The following is a 23,303-nucleotide window of genomic DNA, read 5'->3' as shown; positions in this document are numbered from 1 at the left end:
TGGGTTGGCTTCCTCCCAGGCCCCACCTGGGCTGGGCATGGGGCTGGGGCTGCTCAGTAAGTGTGTACAGCAAATAAACTGGTGAGTAAGGAGAGTGTGCTCGGCCTGGCCAGATGATTCCACCAGCTGGCAGGTGAGGAGACTGAGGCAGTCAGGCTCTCTTCCCCCAACGTATACATGTGCACCAGGCCCCTCCCCTAAGGGAGAAGGGGGGGCGCTGCTTGACCCCTGAGGGTCTGGGTAGAGGACGCTCTCCAGCCTCCAGCTCACCAGGCCCTGGCTTCCAGGCAAGGGCAAGAGGTCCCCTTGGCCTGAGGGAAGAAGTGGTGAAGGGCCAGGAGAAGGGGTGAGGCAGGTTGAGAGGAGGCGAGATGGGGAGATGAGGATGGTCAGATGGTACAGCAGGAAGGGCAGACGGAGGACTAGACCAGAAGGTGGATCAAGGCAGACCCCAAGAGAGGAGAAGAAGAAAGGAGGAAAACACAGGAGTAGGGGAAAGAGGGACAAATGGGAGGGAGGAGGGAAGAAGAAGGCGGGCAGGGGAGGAGTCAAGTTCAGAGGGAGGGGAGGGGCGGGTGTGCGGCTGCAGGGAAGGGCTGGCAGGCCAGGGCTGAGCCCAGTGAGGCCTACTGGGAGCTGGGGGTGGGGGTGGGATGAGGTCCCCAGAGGGGCTGTCACTGGAGCTGCTGTCCTAGCCTGAGGCACCAGCCGTGAGGGAGGGTGTGAGTGGGTCCGTGTGGCTGCACGTGTGTGTTTCAGGGTGTGCATGTGCATTTCAGGCCCAGGCAGGTGTGGGAAGCAGACGGGGGTGTCTTTTCTTGCTCTCTCGAGTCCACATGCCCTTCTCATTTTGTATTCACCAGAACTGAGCTGAAAGATTAATTCATATTTAATATGGCCTTCCCTGGCAGGATGGGGGTTGGTGTAGTTTGTGATTAAAAAAAAAAAAAAAAAAAAAGGTACCAAGTAAGGAAGAATTGATCAACTGATTGATGTTTTATCCATCCACTCAAGCACCCACCACTCACTCACTGAGCACCTGCCATGTGCTAGCCACTGTGCTGGAGTGAACCAGAATCACCAACCCGACAAACTCATAGCCGCACTGATAGCTGCAGCCTGGAGGGTCTATGGGGTCCTGAGCTTAAGGGTTGGTCCCATAAATTACCATGCTCTGTGAGTTGGGGCAAGTCCCTTTGCCTCTCTGAACTCATCTTCTCACTTGTAAAACAGGGTGGCGATTCCTACTCCCTGGGGATGGTGTGGGATGAGGAGTAGCGCATGTAAGGGGCTTGGCTAAAGAAATGCTGGTTCTCCAACAGTGTGCTCTCAGGCACTGTGGCCTCCTAACCACTACTGCTGGCCAGGGACCACCTTGGGACTCCCCTGGCTCTCCAGTCTCACCCTGTGGTGATTTGTACTGAAGACACTGAGCATCCAGAAGCTGCCAAGTCTGGCAGGCCAGAGAGGCAGCCACAGCTGTGCAGTCCCACTGGGTCACTAGGGTGGGAGGTGGGTCAGCCCTGCCCAGCCCAGGCAGCTGTGGAATGAGGGTGCGGATGGGGGTGGGCAGGTGTCCCACTCTGGGAAGCCTCACACCTGCCCTGCCTCTCAGGCCTATGACATCCAGGGCTTCCTCACCCTCCAGGTCTTAGCTCAGGTATCCCTTCCTCCAGGAAGACCTCCGGGACTCCCAGACTGAGTGTGGTCTCATACCCACCCTCCAGGCCATCTTATGGGTTCTCACAGTCCTCGGCTCCCCCCTGCACACACTCCATCATCTGGGCATCAGGGTCTCATCTCTCCTGGTCTCTCTCCACTATGAGCTCCTGGGAGCAGAGGCCATGTCGGATCCGCCCCCTGCGTTCAGGCCCAGCACACTATAGGCTCTGGTCATTTCCAGAGGCACTGGGGCATTTGCTGGTCACGGGCAGAGGGTCAGACCATATTCTGTCTGGTGCTCCTGGGGACACGGATGAGGCTGCTGCTTTCCCTGAGGGCCCCAGATCCACTTCCTCAGATACCAGGTATCCCCCCTTGGGGAGGGGACATAGGGACTCTGCTCAATCAAGAGTTTGGGGATGGGGTCGGGGTGACACGGGTTAGGGATAGGGAATGAGGAATCCCAGCTCTGCCCCCGCTGGCCTCATTTTCCTTAGCTGTAAAGCAGGAGGATAGCTTCGTGGTGGCAGTTGGGGAAGGGCAGGGTGTTGCTCTTAGCCTGGTGGCCATGCCAAGGAGAGGCTTGTGGTGGCTGTTTCTTTAGACACCATCTCTCATTGGCTGCCCCCTCCTCGTTACTTGGGATTCCCCCAGCCAATCCTACGGAAAAGAACCTTTAAGACAATAGCCCATCCTTGCAGTCACACTGACCCCCAAATCCCCTCCTACGTGGACATTCTGGTATCATCTCCCACAGTAGGCAGATCCAAGCTTGGTGGCCAGTGCTACTTTACTCTAGCTTTGGGCCTTGATCCTCCAGGCCCCAAACGGGGAACCAAATGACCCAACGGGGCCATCACTTCCCCAAGCACCCCCACTCCTTACCAAGCCAGCCTGCCTCCCATCTCCCTTCCCCCCACTTCCCCCAGCTGGATTCTGCACTGAGCAGCGGGGCCTCCCTCTACTCTCCACTGGGACGTGACATTCACCAGTGTCACTTCTGGTCCCATCTGCAGAGTGCCCCCCACCCCCACCCCGGCAGCTAATCCCCACAAAGCCCAGCGCAGGGCCCGCATGACAAGCAGGCCCCGCCAGCCTGCAGCTCCACCGGGCGTGCTCAGAGGGGCCGAGGCGGGATTCCGCGCGGCTGTCACTCTCTCTGTCCGCTCCTCTAATTGGATTCCCAACACGCAGAGGTCAGCAGAAACGCTGGAGAGAAGAGAATCAAAGGGAAGGGGCATTGGGGAGATAAAGAGAGGCATTCTTCCCGGGCCACAAAGACTGCAGCTCGAGGGGTGGGAGGGGACCCCATCTGGAGGGGGAAGGGGCAGGGAGAGCCGGAGCAGACAGCAGAGACCGCAGGGCCGGCTTTCCTCCAGCCTGGCACTCCTCCCCTCGCTCACATAGCGCCTTGGGCTTGTGTGCCATCCTGCCCTCTGGGGGGGATCTGGGCATCCTTCAAGGCCTGGCCTCCTACTCCTGCCTGGAAGTGTTCTTGGAATGTGGCAGGAAGGCTCAGGAGATGGACAGACCTGGGTCCCAATTCTGGCTTGCCACCTGCTACCCAAAGTGGGGTTCAGGCAAGTCTTTGCAATTTTCTGGCTTCAGTTTCCTCCTTTGCGGGATAAGGGTAACACCAGCCGCCACAGAGGGCAGCAGCTGGTGACATTAGTGACACAGAAGTGACATTAGCCAAGTCCTTGGAGCACAGGGCCAGGGCACAGTAGGGGTGCACAGTTCATGTGTGCCCTTCCCTCTCTCACAGAAGAACCACGGCTCCTCCACCGGCCTGTCCATGACCCCGGCTTTGGGATATTGTGTAGACACCGCCTCTCTCCCAGGAAGAAAGAGAAAGTGCTGCGTAAACATAACACCCGAGACAGATGTGAGAGGAACCACAAGCCCCAGCCTGGGCGGGGACTTCGCCATCAAGCCTTTTCCACCACCAGAAACTCGAGGCTCCAGGAAGTGAAGGGAAATGCCCGAAGCCATCCGACTGGAAAACAGCAGAGCCTGGACGAGGACCCTGACCCCAGCTCAGCACTCTCACTGAATCCCCCCCAGGGTCCCCCATGCTCGTCCCATGAATGATAAGCAGCGTCTGCATGTACGTGTTGTCTGCACAACCAGCGGGGAGGCGGACAGGCCAGCCTTGCTACAAAACGGTCCCTATTTGCTTTAAGAGCATTGCAACCGCTCACTTTGGTTCATGAAAGAGACATGAAGAGGACCTCAAAGGGAATTTCTAAGAGACAGAAAAATCAATGGCCCTGACATCCCGGCCCCCAGAAACTATGTGTGTGTGTGTCTGTATTACACACACACGCGCGCGCGCGCACACACACACACACAGGCACAGTCCACTATCTTCCACAGCCTGTACACACACATGCTCACAAATACCTATTTTCAAGGGTATGCATGATACACTCTGGCTGGATCTCCTGTGGGTGGATGTGCCCAAAAGCACACATACCGACCTGACCCGCGGTGCACACACCCAAGGACATAGACAGGGACCCTCACATGCAAGGATGGACGCACACACTTGTTTCACGTGGCACACGCATTCCTTTACACGTATTGGTCCAGCTGATCTAGCACATGCATGAATATGCTCTCCGCTGCACACACGTGTGCTGACACAGGTCAGAGGGACAGAGGAACACACAAATACAGGGACAATAATGACATACAGTGGGCTCCAGGGTGACCTGCTCAGACAAAGGCACGTATGTGTCCCACCCCTGAAATGTACACACCTGCTCATTATGTCCAGAACGTTCCAGGCACACACGTGGAGGTTGGGCCAGTGGGCGCACTTGTGCACATACAGACACAAACACACTCCCAGCAGGCCCAGCCAACACTCACACACCCGACGGAGCTAGCGCACACGCACGTGCATGCGTGCACACACTCACACACACACACACACACACGCACGCAGGCAAGCCAGGATGTTCTGCCCTGATGCACGGACCCCGCATGTGTGTATGCATATCCCTCTCAGGCCTCCAGGGAGCTCCCACAGACAGACAGCTCTGACAGCAGGGTGTGGGGGGAGGGCAGCCCAGGGCTAGGGTTGCCAGGGATACGGATGTGGGGCTCCCAAAGCTGCTCGGCCGCCCAGGCAGCGCAAAAAGGCCAGCAACCACTCTTAGGTTTTTTAAATGTTGCTAAACAGATGGCAACACCTTTAAGGGAAGAAACTGGAGTCTGGTTTCCTGGAAGGAGCCAGGTAACATGAAGCTCTGGCCCCAGAATTTGCTGGGGACAGAGGGATAGAGGTGGGCAGAGCTCTGACTGGCCCCCAAGTCCTACCCGGCCCACTAGTCAGATCTACTACACAATAAGGTTATGGGGCCTCCTTGCTGTGTGGCCTGGAGTAAGTCAACTGCCCTCTCTGAACCTCACTTGCTTCCTCTATAGAACGGGATGGTGAAAACCCTAAGCATTTAGATAGTAAGTTCCAGGCTAGGATCAGCACTGACCACATGCCACCTGCTGGGTGCGGTGCCCAATACTCTCATTATCTGAGTCCTCACAGCTCATCTGTAACACTCCATTTATTGATATACCCACTTTGCAGACAAGGAGATCAAGGCTCTGGAAAGTGAGTCATCTGTTTTGGGTCACATGGGGAGTAAATGTTGCAGCCAGGATCTGCACATAGGCAGCTGGCCCTTAACCGATGTTGCTAAACCTTCCTGGCAGGCAAGGTGGGGTCACGATTCTCATGTCACAGATGTCACAGCTGCCCTGCTGGCCTCACCAGGGGCACCATAAGGACCAGGCCGATAGAATCAGAGTAAGAGTCATTCCGTAGACGGTGACACCGAGCCCCACAGGCAGGAGGGGAGGGAGTTGCTGTGCTAAGATCCCAGAGTAAGGAGGGCAGAGCCCAAATTTGGACCCAAGCACCCTGACTCTGTGAGCCGCCCTTGTGCTGCTCAGTAAACGTACCTTATCTAGTCAAAACGCTGCCATTCCACAAGCGCATATTAGGCGCCTGCTGTTTGCCCAGACTTGCTTGTAACTGAGAGGGGATTATCAACCAAGCCTTACCCCCAGAGACATGTATACACAGCCTTGCTCCCCAGGAGCTCTGCCAAGGCACTGACTGTGCCCGCCTGAGAAACATTGCTTTCTGGAGCAGGAGGACCCCCTCCGTTCCCCATCTTCTTCTGTCTGCTGAGCCCTTAACTCCTCTGAACCTCTCCCAAACCCCGTGAAGCTGGGACTGCAGGACGCCCCGGCCATGTTGGTCCCCCCCCGAGCCCACTGGAGGTGGTAGGAAGAGGCCCGGCCTCACTGAGGGTCTTTGTTGGTGTCTTCATGAACATCAAGCTTGGCAGGTATGGTCTCTGAGACTGGGGGAGCGGGGCTCTGCAATAAATCTTTATTTAGAATAGACCCTAGTACTCTAGAGACTGCAAATAGCGGTGAAGACAGAAATGCCTGTCCTCAAGGGGCACACATTCCAGCTGGGAAAGACAAGTAGTGAAGTGACAAACAAGTGAACATACAGTATGTCACACGGTGATAAGGGTCACGGAGGGAAATAAAGCAGGGAAGGGGACGGGATGCATGTTTCCATGTGTGTGTACCCATGTGCACTCTTTTCAAAACTGGGGCAATGGGGGGGGGGGTCTTGGTGAGAAGGTGACTTTTGGGCAGAGACCTGCAGAAGGTGAGAGGGATACCTGACAAAAGAACATTCCAGGCAGAAGAAACCACCAAGGAGACCAGCGTGTCTGGAGTGGAGGAGGCTGGGAAGAAAGACTGGTCGGAGAGAGAGAAGGGAGCGACAGGTCTGTAGGGCCTTGTGGGCCAGTTTTAGGACCCTGGCTTTTGTTCAGTGTAAGAAGAGGGGCCTCAGGGGGTTCTGAGCAGAGGATGGGGGTTGGGAGGGTTAGAGCCTGGGCATCAGGGTCCAACAGGCCTGGCTGTGGTCCCAGCTCTGACTCTTCCCAGCCATGAGCCTCGGGCAGCTCACTCTACCACCTGAGCCTTAATTTCCTCATCTGAAGAGTGGGGGTAACATCCTTTCACTTCCTAGTTTGTTGAGAACCAAATGAAGTAAGAAGTGGGAGAAAATGTTACTAACAGTGAAACACTGTACAAATATTCCGGGGGAAGAGGACAGCTTTGGATTTCGTTTCCAGCGCACGATCCATTAGCTGTGTGATCCTGGGTTGGTGGTTTTAACCTCTCTGAGCCTCCACTTGCTCCTCTCTAAAATGAGAATATCACCTATAGCCAACCTCTGGGATCTGTAGGATTCAGTAAAGCTGGAGTGCCTGGGTGGCTTAGTTGGTTGAGCATCTGACTCTTAATTTTGGCTCAGGTCAGGATCCTGGGGTTGTGGGATTGAGTCTCACATGGGGCTCTGCACTGGGCATGGAGCCTGCTTAAGACTCCCCACTCCCCTGCCCTGCTCTCTCTCCGCCCCTCTCCCTGCTTGCTCTCTATTTCTCTCTTTGGAAAGATAGAAAGAAAAAGAAAAAGAAAAAGAAAAAGAAAAAGAAAAAGAAAAAGAGAAAGAGAAAGAGAAAGAGAAAGAGAAAGAGAAAGAGAAAAAGAAAAAGAAAAACGAAAGAAAGAAAGAAAGAAAGAAAGAAAGAAAGAAAGAAAGAAGGGAGGGAAGGCAGGAAGGAAGGAAGGAAGGAAGGAAGGAAGGAAGGAAGGAAGGAAAGAAAAGAAGGAAGGAAGGAAGAGAAAGAAAAGTAGTAAAATGCTGTAAAAAACAAAAATGTTAAAAAAAAAACAACAGTATTCAGCAAAGTATTCTATACGAAGCCTAGGGCATAAGGCCTGGTGACTAGCAGGTGCTCAACCTGCCAATGTGTGTCCCTTCCTCCTTGGGCTTTTGTCTTTGTTACAGATAGCTGGGGTCTGGCCGGAGGTACAGAGAGCTGGGGTAGAATCCTGACTGAATGCTGTGTCCCTGGACAGGCCATTTCATTTGACATCTTTGGGCCTCAGTTTTCATAACCATGAAGTTGCTGATCAGTCATCTTGGGCCCTTCACTTGAGGGAGCAGAGAGGACAGGAGACAAAGCGGGCGTGCTGTTTGGACACCAGTGCAATGGGAGTGAGTGTGCGTTTGTGGGCCTGTTGGTTGGCTGGGCAGACGAGTTACCATGAGCAGGAAACAAGTGTATGTGATAAAAACAATAGGACCATGCAACCTCCACAGGACCCAGTGGGGAAAGGTTGGAAAGGCCTGAGGAAGAAGCAAAGGGCCGGAGATACCAGACAGAGGAGGAGTCCCAAGGCCGACTGACGTTCAGGGAGACGCTGGTGGGTCCCCCGGCCCTGGGTTGGTTCATCTTCAGGATTCAGGAGCCAGTTCACATCCCACCAAACTCTCCCCCACGTTCCTTTTCACCCAAACCTTGCATCCGAGCTGCGAGCGACTCACCCCTGGGGTGGACCACCTCTTCTCACCCAGATGGAGACTAAGGTCCCCTGTGGAGTTTCAGGGGGGACCCCCGGGGTCTCATGCCTGCAGATACGGAGGCCAAGGGTGGAGGCTGTCTGTCTCTCCAGAGGGAGCCCATGTCATCTAGTTCCGGTTCTGGCCCAAAGTGTAATGTGGCCCTGGGGAAGTCAGGTCCTCTCTTGACTTGAGTTTTCCTCGTCTCTAAAATGCCGATAATAACCTTCGCCTTGCTTCTCTCATGTGGGTATCATGCAGATCAAAGTATCTCATAGGGTGAGACCAAATGCTATACAAAAGCAGCCTCTAATCTCTTCTGGAACAAGGCAGGGTGTAAGTAAATAAATACTGTGCATATGTAAGACATTATAATTACAAATGGCATTTCCCCCCCAAGCTATGGAAAAAACCCCACCAGTTTGGTATAGTGTGAAGAATTCTCATTAGGACTTTAGGAGGCCTGGGTTCTGATTCTAGCTCTGGACCTGACAAGGTGAATGAGTCACCCCACCCCCTCTGCCCAAAGCCTTGGTAGGGCTCGAACACATGGTGGTCTCAGAGGGGCTCTGTCCGTTCTGCCGGTGAGGAATTAACAATATAATGTCCCCCAAGGAAAGCAGTCTGGGGTGGGAGAAAGGACTCGGGCTTTTCCAGGCAGGTCAATTCAAGCCTCTTACCTGCTGTGTGGCCCTGGCCAACAGGCCTGGGAATTCCCCTCTCTGGGCCTGCTCCTCCTCTGAGGTCAAAGTTCATACCTAAAGGTTCGGAGGAGGGGGGAGCAGGGAGAAGCAGCAGGATGAGGGCCGAGGACAAAGGGCCCTGGGGAGGGGGTGCCCTGCAGGGCGGGGTGGAGGCCAGAATGGGGCCTGTGGGGCCTGAGCCAGCTGCCGCAGAGCAATGAAAATCTCTTAACCACACGGAATTGTTAACGGCTCCCAAATCCTGTTGTACCACAGGCTTAGAAAGGCTTAAACTGTTAAATGCATAAACTTCCTCAATAAACGGGCCTCTCTCGCCAGATCCTGAAGCCCAGCCAGATGTAAAGGCAGCGGCTGGAGGGAGGGGAGCTTCCCCAGCTGTTTACGGTCTTGCCAGAGCGCTGTGGAGGCAGCCTGTGACCAAACCATGGGCCTTGGTGCCTTCAGGGTCCCACCCCAGTCTGGGGCCGAGAGAGAGGACAGCACAGGAGCTCCAGAGTCAGAGGGCCTGCGCTCCATTCCTATCCCTCCGTAACCGTGTTACCTCAGACAAGCTGCTTGCTCTCTCTGGGCCTCAGTTTCCCCTCTGTAAAACAGAAATGATGATACCTAACTCCCAGGGGGGACTGAGAGTCATTGAGACCGAGAGTGAGAGCTGCCTGGTCCACAGGAAGCTCCTAACAAATGCGAGCACTGGGTGCCTGCCACAAAGCCTTTTCGTCACCTCCAAGAAGTGGGAGAAATCAGAAGCGGGGGGCATGAGAATGCACACCTACCCTGCCACCTCCGAGGAGTGTGACCGTGGGCCCCAGTCTGCTTCCTAGTCCGCTGGGGACATTCAACAAGGTTACCATGCAGTTTGAGAGACGAGGTGAGCATTCGGTAAATGCTGTGCGGGAGCAAACAGACTCTTCTGTTTGGCCAGAGGTTAGACGAGGGGTGGGTGCATGTCCCTCCTGGAGGTCTTCTGTCCCTTGAGCATGAGGAGAAGAGACCCACAAGGGGTTCTCCACCCCTGAATCTCTGCTCTGGGACAGCATTCCATTGTGCCCAGCATCTCGATATGAAACCAACTCGTCCTTCAAGGCCCAGACACAAGCCTCCCTCTCCTACTAGGAAGCCCTTCAGATTGTCCCACCAGGGCGGCCCCACAGTCCTGAGTATAAGCCCTTCCCCGCCACCACCTCCGGGGCCCCTCAGCAATCTGGGAGGTGGGCAGGACAGAGTATATCCAGGCCTCACCCCATTCTGGTTAATCAGTTGTTCAGCGGTTGCAGAAAGCCAAGTTCACATTCTGCCTCCGCTGCTTACTGACTGTGTGGTCTTGGGCACAAGACCCTCCCTGGACCTCAGTCTCATCATTTGTGAAATGGAGCTAATAATGATGTCAACAGAAGATTCGAAAAGATCCCGGAGCGTGTAACACAGCACTGGGCACACAGGAGGGACTGCCTAGCCTTCAGGATTCCTTGCAGCCTCTGCCTCACTCAGCCCTTTGACGGCATGGAGCTAAAAAGCCTGGCAGTCCCTCCACCCTTCTCCTCTGCCCTACATTTCTCCTCTCCCCACCCCCACCCCCAGCCGGCTACACCTTGTTGGGGTCGGGGGCGGGGGAGGGGGAGGGGAGGTCAGCAAGAGGCCAGGGTTAAAAAAGTATCATTTCTGACCATCTTTTTCTGGACTAATTCCTGCCTTTCCTTCCTTTCAATCTCCAAAGCCCTGGAAAAATGGCTCCTCCTCCAGGGGGCCTCCCCAGCTTTCCCCAGACTCCTTCCTAAGTGCCCCAAGGCTATAGTAACAGAAGGAGCCATCTCCCCCACCCCCACTGGAAGTTCTAGGAAGGCAAGAAGGGCCTTCATCCTCTCTACAGTCCCCACATCTGGCCCAGGGTCTGGTGCACAATAGGTGCCTGGGGAGCTGTTATGAGTACGGCAGGACAAAATTGTTCAGTATTTCCTGCCCAGACCCCCGAGGGGATATGAAGACCATCTTATCCCATGCCCTGATATTCAGTTCCTTCCATATAGTTGACCCAGAGAGGAAATTGGGCTGAAGTGGCCCTCCCTTCCTTTCTAGGAATATCTACTGTAGCTGCCTCAGGGCCTTTGCATCTCCTCGTCCTCACCTGGCTAACTCCTGCTCCTCACTCAGCTTCCACTTAAACAGCTCCTCTTTCCAGAAGCCTTCCTCTGACCACCAAGGCCCTGGTTGATGCTTCCCTAGGTAGGTTGGGTTCCTTTGTCTGCTTCCACCTTCACTACCTACAGGCATGTCTGTCAACATCTCTAGACTGGGTGGTCTGTGAGGGCAGGGCCCATAACTGACCTTTCCAAAAACCCCGATGCCCGGCCCAGTACCTGGCACATGACAGGCACTCAATATGTGCTAGCCTCCTGGTCTTCTATGAAGACATCACTGGCCTCTCTAAGAAGCAAAAAAGTCACAAGCTGGTGTTCAGTGAATCTCTGATGGCTGGTTGGCTGGACAGGTGAACCAGCGTATGGACAGATGGATGGAGGGCTGTAAACAAAGATGCTTTGAGAGCACAGGGGAAGGGGAACTTCAATTTTTCAGAGCAGAGAACTGCATAGCCTGAGTGTGCTGGCCAAGGTCCCCTCCAATCCCCTTTTCAAAAGGCTGGCCTGTGTGGTCTTGGGCCTGGCCTGAGCCTGGGGGTCTGGAGGGGATGCCTATTACCCCTCCCGCTCCCCCAGCCGGGCGTCTCCACCCTGCCCTGGAAGAGATGTAGCAGAACTTTCTGTGTGGGGGTCTGGGCCTCTCCTCCCACCCAGCATTCCAACCCTCACACCCTTTCCCCAGCCAGCACAGGCCCTGCCAGCTGGAGGCCTCCCTCCTCCTCACCCCAAGACGGACCGCACCCTACCCCACAGACTCGCCAGACGCATCTGGGCCACTGGTCCAGCCTCTATGGGAAGGGCTGGAACTGAAAGCAGGGTATGAAGGAGGCCACCCTGAGGTTGGCCCAGGACCCAACCCTGAGGGCCCAGAGATAACCCCTGGCCCCTCCCTACCTTGGCTGAGGGAGCACAGGATTCTGGGAGGAAAACAGAAAATAAAGCAACAGGCATAATATCTCCTACTGGTGAGCATGTGGGGAAACAGGCACTGTGTAAGTCTGCTGCCAGGAGGGTACCTGAGCGGTCCCTCTCTGGAGGGTAACTTGGCTCTGTGTGTCAAGCTCTAAAAAGCATTTGATCCCACAATTCCACATCTGGAAACATACCTACTCAAATATGAGTATTCGTGCACAAAGAGACAGGGACAATGACTTGCATCCCAGCATTCATGAAGAGCGAAAAATGGCCAGCAATTACATGTCGAACAACAGAGGACTGGCAAATAAATTATGACACATCTTTCCTATGGAATTCTAAGAGCCTTCCAAAATGATGCCAGAGATCTAACATGACACGGGAAAGTGTCTGTAAAATATCAATCAGTCAAAAATCCTTGTGTATTTTTAGCGGGAGTCCATTTTTTCTTTAAAATTAATCAATACGGGGGCCTCTGGGTGGCTCAGTCCGTTAAGGGTCCGACTTCGGCTCAGGTCATGGATCTGACAGTTTGTGAGTTCGAGCCCCGCGTCGGGCTCTGTGCTGACAGCTCAGAACCTGGAGCCTGCTTTGGATTCTGTGTCTCCTTCTCTCTCTGCCCCTCCCCTGCTCACGTTCTCTCTTTCTCTCTCTCTCTCAAAAATAAATAAACATCAAAAAATAAATAAATAAAAAATAAATCAATATGTGTAAATACACTTAGAAGGATCTCCACCAGCCTGTTACAGTGACTATCTCTGGGTGATTTTAATTTTCTCCTTTTTGCTTATCAGTAATTTCTAAAGATTCCACAAATGACCTACATTGCTTTTGTGATAAGGAAACGTTTTTTTTTCCTCAAAATCAAAAGCTCATCAGAGGGGGGAGGAAAACATTCACAGCAGAAGATGGTGTTCATAGAAGTCCCTGTTTTTATTTTTATAACACTTTTCTAGGTATTTTCTCATTTACTCTGCACAGCAGCCTTTCTGTTTATCCTGTTTTGCAGATGAGAAAACAAAGGCTGGGAGAGGGTCAGAGCTGGGGTTTGAAACCAGGTCTCCAAGGCCAAGGTCAAGGAGAGGTCACGGCTGGGGAGGTGGGGGGTGGGGTGGGTGGGTAGCAGGGCTAGGAGCTGCCAAGCAGGGCAGGGTGGAGGAGAGGGAGAGGCTGGGAGAAGCCCAGCAGCTGGGAACTGGGAGTCTGGAGCCAGAGGATCAACATGAACGTGCAACCGCCCCCCACCCCCACCCCCTCCCCGCTGGCTCACAGCCCCTCTCCCTGTCCAAGCTAAATATTAAAAATCCCATTACACCCCGACAGTACACAGCAATCACGATCACTGTGGAAATGCCTCCAGATCCCTTATAGATGCGGGTCTGCTGCTGGGAGAGAGGAGGGCAGGGTCCCCACTAGTGGTTAGGCTGGGGATCTGATGGGCAGGGGCGAGTAGGAGCTGAGGTAGGGAAGGAGAGACCAAGAGAAACTGGGATACAGAGACAAACTTGGAGAAACTGAGGCAGGAGCACATTCACAATCAAGCCCAGGAACATCTGGAAAGAGTCAAGAAACAGACTTGGGAGCTTGGGGGGAGCAGCCGCTGCAGGGAAGGAGTTCCAGGGCCACCCTCCTGCCCCCACCCCGACCCCGCCGGCAGATCTGCTGACGGCAAGCCCCAGTGGAGACCATGATGTTGCGGAGACTGGGGACTTGGGTAGGAGAAGGGGGCAGAGTTCTTGTGAAGGAAGTCCCCAGAGTCCCTCACCTGCCAGCTGTACGCCCAGTGCAGGTCCCGATCAGGTACCCAATAAAAAGTGCACAGAGGAATGAACAGGGAGAAGTCACACCCTAGCACCTGCACCCAGTAGGGCACAGGACACCCCCCAAACACACCCTATACCATCATACCTCAGGGCCTTTATTCATGCAGTGCGTTCCCTGACCTACAATTACCTCCCTCCTTTCTCCCATCCAAATCCTACTCACTCTTCAGGGCCCAGTTCAAATGTCACCTCCTCCTTGAAGCCTTCTTCAGAAAAGGCTTTCTTTCTCATATTCTCAAAGTGCTTTGACTGGATGGACCTCATTTCTGGAAAGACCGTACTCTGCCTTATTCTCCGTGTGTCTGAGTCCCCTGCTCACCCAGGAGCCAGTGAGCCAAACCCTGTGTCTCAGGTGCTCTCTGCCAGCCTTCCCAGGGCGGCCCCTGTCACCTCAAGTGACACCTCTTCCAAGAAGCCTTCTCTGGCCCACCTGGCTAAAGCAAGTCTTCTTTGTTCTCTCTTGCTACAGCTTTTCCCCCCTTTCATTCATCACAGCCCATAACTATTTTATTTATTTGCTCACTAACTTTTCGCCTCCGTCTTCTCCCATCCACCCACTCAGACAAAAAACTCATTCGCTTCTGTGTTTCCCAGCATCGGTGTGGGCTTGGCTCATAGATGGTACCCGATACATACAGATCTGCCTCAACTGACGATGGGGTTACATCCTGACAGACCCACTACAAGTCGAAAATATTGTCAGTGGAAAAGTCGCTTAATGCACCCAACCTACCACACAACATTGCTTACTCTCACTTACCTTAAATGTGCTCAGTTGAGCAACATCCTCTAACACGAAGCCTGTTATATCTCAGGCAATTTATTGAATACTGTACTGAAAGCGGGGAAAGAATGGTTGCATGGGTACAGAATGGTTATTCTTGCATCACTTGTCTGCCCTCATGATCGTGTGGCTGGCTGCCCAGCAGAAGGAGAGAGTAGCAAACCAACTATCACCAGCCCAGAAAAAGATCAACATTCAAAATCTGAAGTACAATTTCTGCTGAATATGTCTCACTAGAGCACCAGTGGGAAGTTGAAAAAATTGTAAGTCGGACCATGGTAAGTCGAGCCTTCTATATTTGCTGGAGGGCTAAACGGCACACAGAAGGTACTTAATATATGCTTGTTGAGCGGTTGACTGGCTTCTCCAGGCCCCTGCCTTCTCTACTACGCCCTGCACACAGCAGGCACCAGAGGAGGTTGGTCAGATTGAGTCAGTTTGGCCTTCTGTTTTGTGAAACGCTCAGGGCACTGGAAACTCCCAACCTTTCGTTAACCACCACTGTCTGTCCCCCCCACCCCTTCACCCTCCCAGGATGGCTGCCACTCCCCTGAGGACTCATCTACTTACTTGTCATCTCTCAAGGAGACTTTATCCGGCCTTATCTTCTCCAATTGTATTAACAAAGCAATGGATTTTTTTCCTATCAAGTTATGCCTCAATATTAAATGGATCTTCCCAAACCACACTCTCCTGTAGATTCTGCTAATGACCCCTTCCATCCCCGAGGGTGGATGTTCCCGGGCTGGGCCTGCGGTCACCAATCTGGCTTGAAGTCCTGTTTGTCTGACCAAGGGTATGTTACCACACCACGTGTCTGAGCTAATGGTCCTGTTACAGAAACATGAGGGCCGCTTGTTTAAAAATGTTGATTCTTAGGGCGCCTGGATAGCTCAATTGGTTGAGCATCCGACTCTTGATTTTGGCCCAGGTCATGGTCCCAGGGTTGTGGGATCGAGCCCTTGCATCAGGCTCTGCGTTGAGCGTGGACCCTGCTTAAGATTCTCTTCGTCTCTTCCTCTGCCCCTCTCCCCTGCTTGTGTTCTCTCTCTCTCTTTCCTCCAAATAAAAAAAAATAATACAGTAAATTCTGTGTTATCCATCCACCTGTGGCTCCATCAGAGCCACAGAATCAGACCTGGGGTAGAGGTTTGCACCAGACCCAGGAATCTGCATTTTAACTAACTTCCCAGTGGATTCTGAGGCAGAGTCAAGGCCAAGAATCCCTGAATTGGAGACTGGAGACTGAGAAAGCATGCCGCCAACCACTCCGATGTGAGCTGTAGCCACCAGCCCTACACATCCCGGGCCAGTGGGACCAGTTCCTCTGGGACTTGCGCTGGAGTAGCCCCACATCTGGGTGGCTGCAGCACAGGCCACAGCATCTGCTGGTGTCCTTCTGGCTTCCTGAGCTCATTAATCACAACCTGACTGGCCTCCACTCACACCCAGTGGCTGGCTGGACTAGGCTGGGCCTGGGGCAGGCAGGCTGGCCGTAGGTCTGGGGAGGTGGGCTGGAGGGGGGCGGGGCCTACTTGCACGGAGAAGCTCGGACTTGGAGAACCTGCCTGTGCCAGGTGGCCTCTATGATGGCCTCAGTGACCCCACCTCCTGGCACTCACACCTCACGTAATTCCCTCTCCTGGAGTGTGGGCTGAACTGGGTGACTGGCTTTTAACAAAGAGAATACAGCAGAAGCTATGAGATGTCACTTCTGAGATGAGCTCATAAAAAGACTGTGGTTTCTGTTGTGGGTGCTCTCTCTAACGCTCTCATGTCAGTCGCTCTGGAGGAAGCCATTGCCCATGTGCATCCCTGTGGTGAGGGACCAAAGCCTGCAATCAACCATGAGGATGAATGTGGAAGCAGACCCCTCCCCGGTGATGCCATCAGATAATACCACAGCCCCCGGCCAAGAGCGTAGCTGCAGTCCCAGGAGAGACCTTGCACCAGAGGAAGCCCCCTGAAGCCATACCTGGATCCCTGAGCCTAAGAAACTAAGAAAAACAAATGCTTTTGTTTTCAGCTGTGACGTTCTGGGGTGACTTGTTATGCAGCAATGGGTGACTAGTGCACCTTTTCATCTGGGCACCTTCCAGTGACATTTCTTCCTCTGTCCCTCCCCGAACCCCAGCCACAGCCAGGTCAGACGCTGTACCAGTCCCCCCTAACCCGTGGTGCTTCATGTCCCCAGATCCTTGTAGAGCCATCCTCCAGAAGGCCCGGGCCACCCAGTCAACATATGCCTCTCCCAAGACTCAGCCCCGATGTCACCTCCTCTGGGAAGCCCTTCTCTTTCTGTGCCCACTGGGTTCCAATCAAAGCAAGTCAAAGGCATGCCCTCCCTTGTTCATTTACAGTCTGCGTCCCCTGCTAGACCGTGAGCTCCTAGACGGCAGGGCCACAGCCGCATTCTTGTCTGTCTCACCCGACGCTCAGCACAAGGCCTTGACACAGAGCAGGCGCGGGCGAGGTTTGATGAGTGAATAAACAATGAGCGAGGAGTAACTGATTCTGCCCTGTGGCCCACATGGCCCGCCACCTCCTGAGGCTGTGCACTTTCAACACTCAAGTATAGAAAGCCAGATCTGTTATCTTCCCCCAGAAACCAGCTTTTTTCCCCAAATGTCCTTTTCCAGGACCGTCACCTCCCTGGAAGCCGGGCTTCACTGTTTCCTCCTTTCCTGCACATGCCATCCTTCTCACTCACCCTCCTCACACCCCTTCATTCTAGCCTGGCTCCTTCCCTGCACAGTGGATGCCCACTCCAGAGAGCCACCACCTCTTGCGAACACGGCCGCTGCTTCCCCACAGGCTCCTGCTGCTGTCTCTTGCACCCCACGTGCCCTCCCAGGCACCTTTAAAATGCTGCTTCAGAGCATGGAGGGTAGGAACAGGGACAGTGGATGTGACAGCATTTTATAAACGGGAGGGTCACTGCAGCTACCTCAGGCCACACTTCCACCGGTGCTGCAGGGACCCTGGAATAGGGTCCAGACTCTTTGCCTGGCACATGGGGGACCCCGGGACCCGATTCCAGCAGGAAAGGCAAGAGCAAGTGGCACAAATAGGGCTTTAAATCACCATCACAGCTCACATTGTAGAGTACCTGCACCAGGTCGGGCTTTGTACACGTCTCGTTTAGTCAACATTTATTAAGCTCCTACTGTATACTGCAAGTCATTATAGTTGCTTTACAGTCTTGACTTGTTGAGTCTTCGGAAGTACCCTATGAAAGAGGGTCTCATACTCAGCATAGGACAGACAGCTCATAACAGGGGTGGTATTCGAACGCAGGTCCGTCTACCTTCACAGCCTTCTACCACCGTGCATCGCCTCTTACAAACGTCTTAGGTTTGCAAACCACCTCCACGATTCTTCACCATAATAAACACCACCCGTACCACCGCTGACTTAGAACGTTTCCTTAAGTTAACCAAAGTGGCACGGTGGCTAAGGGTGGGCTTGGAATCACACTGCCTGGGTAAGACTCCTGGCTCCCCCACTCACTCTCTGAGCCTCGATGTCTTCATATAAATGGCACTTTCTCTCACAGGGCTCTTGTGAGCATTAAAGGAGTTAGACCTAGAAGGTGCTCGGCCCACAGGAGAAGTGGTGGTCAGGAGGCCTGGCTCACCTCCCCACCTGCGAGGATCGGAAGTAAGCGCGTGACTTGCCTCGGCCACTGAAGTGTCCAGAGGAGTGTGCACGGCCATTGAGGCAGAACCCTAGAGCCGGCACACAACCCAGCTCACACCGCTTCCTTCCGCCCTCGTGATCACAACATTGCAAATGGCGGCTCCTCCATCCACTTGGCTCCCAGAGGGAGGAATCCTGGAGCCGACCCACGAGGGACAGGTAGCACTGGGCAAGAAATAAACGTCTATTGTTTGGTCACTTCCCTCCAACCTGGCCTCTACTGTCCGATCCAGCCAAAGTCCAATAAGTCTGAACTTCCAACTGTTACTTACTGTGACTTATTTCTGCAAAAAGGAAACCACATCACTTTCGCAGATGGAGACATACAGCACCACTTGCCCCTGTTAATAGTCACGTAATGATTAAAACGAGAAACGTCTGTCCTGGCACCAACGAAAAGCACCTTGCACGCTCTTGCCATTCAAGAAGCGCTCTTCAAATGTCTCCCTCCAAGACACCGAACAGCGGCTGCACGTTTGGAAACCCGGCCAAAGAGCGCCTCACGGTCGGCTCCAGGCCACTGCCCTTGCCAGCCTGGGACCCCAGGCCCAGGTCCGCAGCCAATACCAACTCCACGCGCTTGCAGGGGCACCTGCCCCACCGCGGCAGTCCTTACCTCTGCAGACCGTGCCGTTCTCCACGGCCTCGAAGCCGGCTTTGCACATGCAGCGTCCGATGGGTACGAGCCACTCGCCGTCCCCGTTACAGTACAGCTTGATGGGCACGTCCACCTCCTCGGCATTGGCGATACAGCTGCCCCGGGCAGCCACCAGCGATGTGCTCTCAGCCCCCGACAGTGTCTCCTGGAAGACGGCGCCATTCTGGATGATGCGGGGGCACTTGCGGTAGAAGACACGCACGGCGATAAGGGACATGCAGCCACCGTAGTCCTGGAAGGCCAGGTAGAAGCCGTTGCGGGACACCGGCCCGAAGCTCCGCACCTCGGTGTTGATCTTCATGACCCGGCCACCCAGGTCCACCTGGGAGAAGCTCTCGTCGGCCGCAATGGTGTCCACCTTCACCCACGGATTCTCCATCCAGTTGGGGAAGGTCTTGGTGGCCGAGTCGAAGTCGGCCTCATAGTAATAGAGGTTGAAGGTCTCCTTGCAGGAGCCGGGCACGCTGGGGATGCTGCTGCAGTCACGCACGGAGAACTTCATCTCCACGTGGATGCGGTGGGCACCACGGCGCCGGATGAACTTGGTCCGTAGCCAGTTGTTCTGGCTCGACTCAAACACATTGCACACCTGGTACGTGCGGATCGTGTTCATGTTCTCATCGTAGCCACTCACCTCTTCCCACTGTGGGTGAAACACTAGTCAGGTGGGGGAGATGGGGCTCAACCCCAGGGATCGTCTGTCTATGGGCGAGACACAGACCCTGCCTCAGGGAACCCTTCAGTCTGCTGGGTGCAAATAGGACTCTGGCCACTGGGGGCCTCCTAGTCTAACGGGGGAGGCACAGCCTCTACCTCGGGCATCTTCTAGTCTGATGATGGAGACGTGAGTCGTACCATCAGAGAACTCCCAAGCTGAGGTGGAGACATGGACTTGGCCCCCAGGAATTCCCCACACTGTGAGGGAGACATGCCAGTCTGATGGGAAGGGCACACACGCTGCTCTTGGTTTTCCCCTGATTTATACGGGCGATGTGACCCTCACTCCAGGGCAATAAAGGAGACATGGCCCCCGCTCCTGGGAAGCTCCTACCTGGAAGGAAAATTAGGGAGAGGCCCAGCCTGAGGGGATTCCTCTGCTGAGAGCAGACATCGCTTTGTGTCTGGGGAGTACTAGTCTGATGGGAGAGACAGAACTTCCGCCTACTGGGAGCTCCTATTCCGATCTGGGAGACACAGTCCTTACCCTAGGGGATTCCCAGGCTGACAGAAGAAGAGCTCTCACCGCCATGATGGGGAAGACGGGCGGTCTGTTCTGGGGCCTAACGTGGTTAAGAATGTACCTGGAGGGAGACTCACTCCCTTCCTGCCTGCGGCACGTGCTTCAGCACCTTCCCTGGACCCCAGCCTGGCTCTCGCACACCCAGCTAAGGGATTCCCGAGCCCCACTGCTGGGTGGCACCGGGCAGGGCCACGGAAAGCTGGGGATGAAGGGTGCGGGGCACACGTCTCCTCACACACCCTCACAGGCCAACCCTCACATGCTGAGCCTTTGTTCACACTTTTGTGCCCTCCTCGAGAACCCTCTCATCTTCTCTGCCCATCCTTCTGGAACCTCTTGTGGTGTTTGCATTCATTGGCTCTCCCTTGGGTCTTTGGGGACAACCGGCCTGGTCTGGGCGGGGGCCGAGTACTCCTGGCCCTCTCGGCCTGGTCTCCCCAGGGGGGCCGAAAGCTTACTGAGAGTAGCCACGCACCCCCCTCTTTGGCACTGGGCTGCCTTTACCCGGGGTAGACCCAAAAGAGCCCCAACAGCAGAGCACCCCCTCCTAGCCATGCCGGCCTGGGGTGGGTGCTGTAAGAGGACCTCATTTCTTTGTCATTATGGTCACACATGGTGCATATTATTATCTCCATGTTACAGATGAGGGAGCAGAGACCAGGGAAGTGAGGTCATCTGACCCAAGCCACACAGACCCAGACCCATTCCTGCACTCGTGCACACAGCCTCGAAACACAAGGACCCACAAGTGCCCCGGGAGTCCTGGGTTTTGCCCCTGCCCTGCTAACTTGATGTGTGGCCTGGGGCAAGTCACTTCTCCTTGCTGGGCCTCGATTTCCCCAGCTGGGTGGAGGAGGGGGAGGCAGGTGGCGGTATAGAGGTGTCACCCTGAAGTCGGTGTTCCTTGTCCTTTGGCCTCCCTCGGATATCTGGGCCAAATCTTTGCGGGGCAGTGCAGTGGCCTGGGGAGGGTTGATGTTGTGAAAGGCCAGTGCCCGTGGGGAAGGCCGAGCTGGAGCCTGCTAGCCCAGCCTCTATGTCAGTGGTGGCTCTGAAGCTCCCTACATTGCTTCTTTTTTTTTTTTTTTTTGGTGGCACCATGTGACAAAGTCAGCCCCTTGTTACAACCACTGCTCTTCTTCAGAACTTAATTAGAGCACTTAATTAGAGCACTCTGCCTTTCTCCCCTCTCTCTAATTAACATGCGGAGGCCCTGCAGCCTAAACACCCCAAATAATTGCGTCCGGGGGCCCTGCAGCCCAGCCTGGCCTCATTACTGATAGGGTGGGGCTGTGGGCCCAGCCGCCTTCGCAGATGGAAAATTGGTGACAAGAAAGAGCCACAGAAAGAGGCCTGACCCTAGGGCCCTGCCTATTGAGAACACAGGCCTGGGGTGGGGGGTGGGGGGGGATGTAGCTCCTTGGGGCAGCGGCCGAGTCCCAGTGGAGGCGCTGGGATGGCGGGGAGGGAAGAGATGGGCTGTGGGGACCCAGGGGAATGAGGAGGCAATGATATGAAAACCGGTGGCGAGGACAATGGTGATGGTGGGACTACTGTAGCTACTTATCACCGGGACCGTGCAAGACGCCGTGCGGGAAAACCTCACACCAATCCTGCGCAGAGGACATGACCAACATCGTTTTATAGACGAGGAAACTGATGCTCAGACAGGCTGAGGAACTGGCCCCAAATCACATGGCTGGTGAGTGGCAGAGCTGGGACAGAATTTCAGGCATGTCTGACCCCACAGCCTGTATGTAAGCGCTGGGCTGGCTGGTGTGGGAAGAAAGAGGAATCTCAGATTGTGCCTGCTCTTGCTTTTGAGGGGCTCACAGCCTACATGGGCTCAAACCACTGGCCCCAGGAAAGTAGGGGGGCCATGGAAGTGGTCAGAGAGATTTTGGGGGAAGCCTTGTGTTATGGGTACGCAGAAGGCTCGGTCACAGCCCTGGATACAAACCTGAGCCCCATCACTAACTAGGTGTAACGTCCCTGGCAGGCGGCTACACCTCTCTGAGCCTCAGTTTCCTTACCTGTAAAATTGAGGTGTTTCCTCCCCTTATTATTGGAGAAGATGTGTGTAAACGTGCTTCCTTGATACAGTATATGATAAGTGGGTGCTCAGAAAATGACAGTTCACTTTCCTCATCTGTAAAATGGGGGCAATGCGAATTCCTGCTTCTCAGCCTTGCCCCGAGGATGCCATGGGAGAAAGGCTGAAAGCATCCAACATGTTGTCATGGTAACCGGCACGCCAAATAGTAGGGGACCAATAGGGTGGGGCAATGAGAGGCAAGCCCTGGGCCCTGAAAGAGGGAAAGGGGATGAAATTTAGGGGGCATCCAGGCCCTGCAGCAAAACCCCAGGTCTTCTGAGGAACTGGGCAGGGCTTGGGGACCACTGACTCACCCCTGATGGAGGATGCACGATCCAGCCCAGCTCTGCCGTCGCTGTGGTCGAGTCCATCAGCGTTTCTGTGAGGAAAGCAAAGGGTCAATGCCGCCCACCTACGGAGTGCTGTCAATCACCCCAAGACCCCACCCCTCAAGGGCCTTCTTTACAGAGCTCCACCCACTTCCATTGCGGCAATCAATCATCTGGCTGTCCCGCCCCATAATCCCACCCACTCCCATGCCCCAGCCAATCGTCTGATGCTGCTCCTCCAGGCTCCACCCCCTTAAAGACCAGCTCCGGGCCCTCTACGCAGGGTCATGCCGTTTGTGAGCCAGTCATGTCCTACCAATCTAGCGACTGCCACTTCCCTCCCTTACTGGTGGATTAGGGTCTTAACCTGGAGTCTCCTGGGTGGGCTTCAGGGAGTCCACCAGGCAACTCCTGAAATTTTATGTAAAACTTAGGGTGTCTGCTTTTCAGCTTGCATCAAATTCTCAAAAACTGAAATGTGGGCCTTAGAAAGGTCTCCCTTTGGTCCTAGCTGAGCCCCATTAGTTACCCTACCTTGGCTCTCTGGCCCACACTTCCAATCAGGGACACCTTCCCCCTTCTTCAGGCACCTAGAGTCCTCTAGAGTGTCCCCACACTGGGGCTCCCTCCCCTAGGCCTCGGTCAACTGTGCCCCTAGGATAGGGCCCTAGGAGTGGAGGGGTGTTGAGGGTGAGCACTGTGCCAAGTGAGTCTAGTCTATCACCTGCCCTCTGGGGATTCAGGAAACTCAAATCAGCTTCTGAACCAGCCAGGGCCCCACTCGCCCACCCTCCTCTCTCCAGCAGCTGGAAGGAAG

The 23,303-nt window shown here is 54.6% G+C and overlaps 1 protein-coding gene across 1 annotated transcript in view; it reads right to left on the bottom strand.

Annotated features, from left to right (window-relative positions):
- The window catches only part of EPHB2 (EPH receptor B2), a 125,034-nt gene extending 102,465 nt beyond the window's left edge, over positions 1-22,569 (bottom strand). The window contains exons 1-2 of the mRNA XM_007083711.3: positions 22,472-22,569; positions 18,781-19,465 (exon numbers count right to left, since the gene is read on the bottom strand). Of these exons, the coding sequence (XP_007083773.1) occupies positions 18,781-19,465; positions 22,472-22,528 (742 nt within the window). The 5' untranslated portion in view covers positions 22,529-22,569. The remainder of the gene's footprint in view (positions 1-18,780; positions 19,466-22,471) is intronic.
- Between the last annotated feature and the right edge of the window lie 734 nt (positions 22,570-23,303).

The sequence above is a fragment of the Panthera tigris genome, chromosome C1 (genome assembly GCF_018350195.1).
Source record: "Panthera tigris isolate Pti1 chromosome C1, P.tigris_Pti1_mat1.1, whole genome shotgun sequence".
NCBI lineage: Eukaryota > Metazoa > Chordata > Mammalia > Carnivora > Felidae > Panthera > Panthera tigris.
The sequence above is the reverse complement of the archived record's forward strand: the minus strand, read 5'-3'. Positions and strand labels throughout refer to the sequence as shown.